At 52.4% G+C, this 4,090-nt stretch overlaps 1 protein-coding gene across 1 annotated transcript in view; it reads left to right on the forward strand.

Moving 5' to 3' along the window:
- Positions 1 to 1,242: 1,242 nt before the first annotated feature.
- MOB1A (MOB kinase activator 1A) overlaps positions 1,243 to 4,090 on the forward strand; it is a gene marked incomplete at its 5' end in the record, with an annotated part of 3,879 nt that continues 1,031 nt past the window's right edge. Inside the window, 3 exons of the mRNA XM_009703564.1 lie at positions 1,243 to 1,409; positions 2,436 to 2,529; positions 3,967 to 4,090. The exon at positions 3,967 to 4,090 is cut by the window's right edge and continues 7 nt beyond it. Of these exons, the coding sequence (XP_009701866.1) occupies positions 1,243 to 1,409; positions 2,436 to 2,529; positions 3,967 to 4,090 (385 nt within the window). The remainder of the gene's footprint in view (positions 1,410 to 2,435; positions 2,530 to 3,966) is intronic.

Consider the following 4,090-nt stretch of genomic DNA (forward strand, 5'->3'; position numbering starts at 1 on the left):
CGCCTGTGAGGTGGGGCAGGCCTGAGTGCAGGGGGAACGCTCTGAATTTGGGACATCTACAGGCTTATGGTGTAGAAAACGCACCTTTAACGAGCTGCAGGGGGTCGGCTGTCGCATACCTGCGTCAGAGATGTGAAGGGGAATAAAGCACGAGAAGGCTTCTGGCTCTTAAGGCCTGGTAGGTGCTGCGGATGAGGACTGGAGGCATTTTGCGGTGTAAGGAGGAGCTGGGGAGCCTCCTCCTAGGGCTGACGATGCGCTGGGTCTGCCTTTTGGGACCCTCTGCCTAGGGTCAGCGATGTGCTGGGCCTGCGTTTCAGCTGTAGCAGGAGGCAGGACCTTGGTTTAAGAGCAAGCTGGGTGTAAAGGTCTCTTATTTGCGCACCGAGCGTTGCACGTAAACAGAGTGTGCAAAGCCGTAAGGTTGTACCAGGAAGCTGCCGCGAGGCGTGTGCCAGCCGAACGTGTCCGGTTGTGTGCAGCGGGGGAAGGAAGCCGGCAATGCCGAGCGGCACGTGCCGGAGAAGGCCATTTTCCCTGAGCCGTGCTTTGGCCCTGGCCGTCCTGTCGTTTGCGTCATCCTCGCTCGGAAGCAGAGAGCTGGCAGGGTCTGAAAGTTAGCATTTGTGGTGGAGAGGTACCGAAATTCATCCAGTTTGTGGCAGCGGTGGCTGTTTGGGGAGAGGCTGCGGTACTGCCGGCCCCGTCGGCAGGACAGGGGGAGTTTGGCGAGGAGTTGTGCGAAGGCTCGGCTGCTGAGCACAGCGGTCGGCACGACACAGTACGGGAAGATTACGGTGACAATCTGCGTTTCAGGGCTGGAGTCTATTAAGCTGCTATTTTTAGCAGGCTGTTTCCTACGGTGCATTTGAGTGCTGAGTGTCTAACGTTTGGCGCTGTCTCACCTAGCGGCAGTCGGCAGGTCGTTTTCTTCCCCGGCAATGTTACGTGGGCTTTTCTTTCCACGGTCGAAAGCAACTGTTGCTTGATGAGTCTCTGGGCCTTTGCACAGAAGGTTTGTGATTCTTAAAAAGGCGAAGGAGGCAAGTGTGCGGGCGGCTTTTTTTGCGATGCTGTCAGAAACGTTTTGGCTTGCACGTAGGATCTGTTTGCCCTGAAGGCAGGGGAAATGGGGAAGGGCTGGTGTCACCCCGGTTAAGGGTGCCAGGGGTAACACGGGAATTGTTTCTGGGAAGGGACTGCTGTTAAAGGACTAACTGGAAACATTTTCTCTCTTGTCAGTGGGAGTCGATCTTCGAAAACATTCAAACCCAAGAAGAACATTCCCGAAGGCTCCCATCAGTATGAACTCCTGAAACATGCCGAAGCGACTCTGGGGAGCGGTAACCTTAGACAAGCGGTGATGTTGCCGGAGGGAGAGGACCTTAACGAGTGGATCGCAGTTAACAGTAAGTCCTAGGAAAGAGGGATCCGCGTGGAGGTAGAGTGGAAAAACAACAAATCTCTGGTTTTTGTATCCCTAGAAGGACCTAGAACTTCCCCAAATGAAATTCTTATCCCAGGCACGCTTTGTTTAGGCAACTGAGTCGGGGTAAAACGAAAGTAAGTGGTGTGACGTGCCGACAGGACCTGTGTCGAAGAGGCGTCGCACTCTGGAAGCGTGCGAAAAGCAGGAAACAAACCTGCACCTTTGTGGTTTTGGGGTGGATTTTTTTGAGTTCAGGCTTGCAAAAGGGATTAGGTTTGTGAATGGTTATTTTGGTACTGGGGCGTAAGCCTGGAGTGGTGGTCTCTGGAATTACAAAGTCGGCACTGTCGGCCACAAAGCAGTGGCAGCGAAGAGTCTAGGGAAAAAGCGGAACAGTGTTCTACGCTGAACTCTGGATTTGTCGAGTTTGGTTTTTTGTTTTCTGTTTTCATTTTACGATTGCTATGTGCAGAGTTTAAAAAGGCAATTACTACAAATTTATTTTGCTTTTAGCAGTTGCTCCCCCTGGTCTTGAACTTTATTTCTTTGGAAGTTAGAGGAGGAAAAAGTAGTTTTGAGCAACGGAAGACAGTAAGTCATGCCACAAGTGTTCAACCTCAGGAAGTTCTCCCCTGTATTATTAAAATCAATCAGGTTTCTGAGGTAATGTAATTTTTTTTAAAGGTGCCTGGAACCTAAAGCAGTCATTTCCAAGGTGTGGAAGGTTACGTGGAGCTTCATGCCATACAGATTGGTTAGGGGCGGTAACCAGATGGTCAGAAATCGAGAGTGCAGTTCAAATTCCTAGACAGCTGACCTGTCTCAAAGTCATCAGCCACGTGACGCCGTACGGAAGGGGGATGTTTGTTTTTGCTGAGAGTTTTGTGGGACGTTCACGCCTGCAACAGTGATCCTCGGAGGCTGCGTCAGCTGAACGAGAATGATCCGGCGTTCCGGTCCGCTTTGTGTTCGTGCTTTGAGTAAACTTGATGCATTTCCTTTCCAGCGGTGGATTTCTTCAACCAAATCAACATGCTGTACGGGACCATTACAGAGTTCTGCACGGAGGCGAGCTGTCCAGTCATGTCCGCAGGACCAAGGTAAGAAGTTTGCTGCGGTCTGTGGCCGCAGTTTAAATGTGGGGAAGTAGGCGGGTGTGTGGTCGCTCAAGCGTGTGTAGAAAGAAGCTAAGAAGAGGATGGGATGTGTCCAGATGAGGTCAAGGCGCAGCATTGTGCTCCCCTGGTGTCATTTGGTGCTTATAGAGGCTGGCAGGTGCGGTGGGGAACGGCTGAGAGTCTTTTGGGTCCTGCTGATCCCTACACCGCATTGAGGCTGGCGTCATCGCCCTCTTGGATCAGCCTGGCCTGAAGTATGCTTATCCTGGCACGGGCCGTGAAAGGGCACGAGGGTGTGTTGTCCCAAAGCGGTTTTAGGGGCTCTTGTTTCTCGATTTGCCTGGGAGAGAAGGACGGGCGGTGGTTTTCAGGAGGCACGCTGAGCTAGCTGATGCAGTGTAACTGCTTTGTAGGAGACGGTCGGGGCATCGTCAAGGTGAAAAGGAAATAGCGAAGGTGTGTTTGGGGCACCTTGTTGTTTTTAGGAGGTGTGAATACCTGCAGGGAGAAGACACGGTGTTAGTTCTGTGCTTGCGTAGCTTGCCGAGGTGAAGCTGCAGCAGGGTCTCTATCTTGTTTGTAAGGTTGCTCGAGGTTCCTAATTTTTAGGGGCAGCAGCGCAGAGTCTGGCCGGTGGGCAGAATTTGTAGGGTGCCGTGTAACATCCTGCCTGGGTTTTCTACCCAGAAGTATCTAGATCGCAAGTTCCTGTTTCTATATTTGGGGACGTTTCCTGTAATGACTTCCTGTTCAAATAGCACCGTTTGGTTTTGCTTGTCCTCGGCCAAGAGGCGACAGTCAAAACATGGGGGTTTTTCCCCCGCTTTTGAAGGATTTTGCAGAAGATCTCAGAGCAAGCGGGTTGTGTTGTCGCCTGGCGTTACGGTCAACGTCTGCCCCGGTTTGGAGGAGCCGTGGGATTGATAAGCACCCATGTCGATTTGGGCCAGCGGCTTCCAAAAGCCTTTGGCTAGCGTGCGGCCCCGTGGGCGGTCTCTGGGAGAAGTCGGACATCTTGTGTGAGGGGAGAGGGAGTGCCGAATTCCTGGAGGGTGTCTGAAAGCCATAGGTGAATTAAATCAGATGGTGGGCGATGGGCCTGACGTTTCCTCTTTGGCCAGTTTTTGTCCTGTTTTAAGGAGATGTTGATGCCAGAGGAGGTTGCCACAAAGCAGAAGTTCGCTTTGGAGGGTCAAACCCTGAGGGCAATCGCTGCGGCGTCTGGGATGGAGGCGTTAACTCTGACCTGTTGTCTTTGCCTGAGCAGCTCAAAAAAGCCAAGCCGTGCTCTCACCGCTTCTGAGGAGTACGAGTGTTGCAGCGTCGCTCCTCACTGAGACAAAGAGGAAGCCGTGGGGCCCAAAAACGCAGTTTTTACTCTGGGAGCGCAGAATTTATTTTCCTTCCCTCTTCCCGCAGGTACGAGTACCACTGGGCGGACGGCACCAACATAAAGAAGCCGATCAAGTGCTCGGCTCCGAAGTACATCGATTACTTGATGACGTGGGTGCAGGACCAGCTGGACGACGAAACGATCTTCCCT

Source organism: Cariama cristata, unplaced genomic scaffold (genome assembly GCF_000690535.1).
Source record: "Cariama cristata isolate BGI_N322 unplaced genomic scaffold, ASM69053v1 scaffold24457, whole genome shotgun sequence".
NCBI classification, from domain to species: Eukaryota; Metazoa; Chordata; class Aves; order Cariamiformes; family Cariamidae; genus Cariama; species Cariama cristata.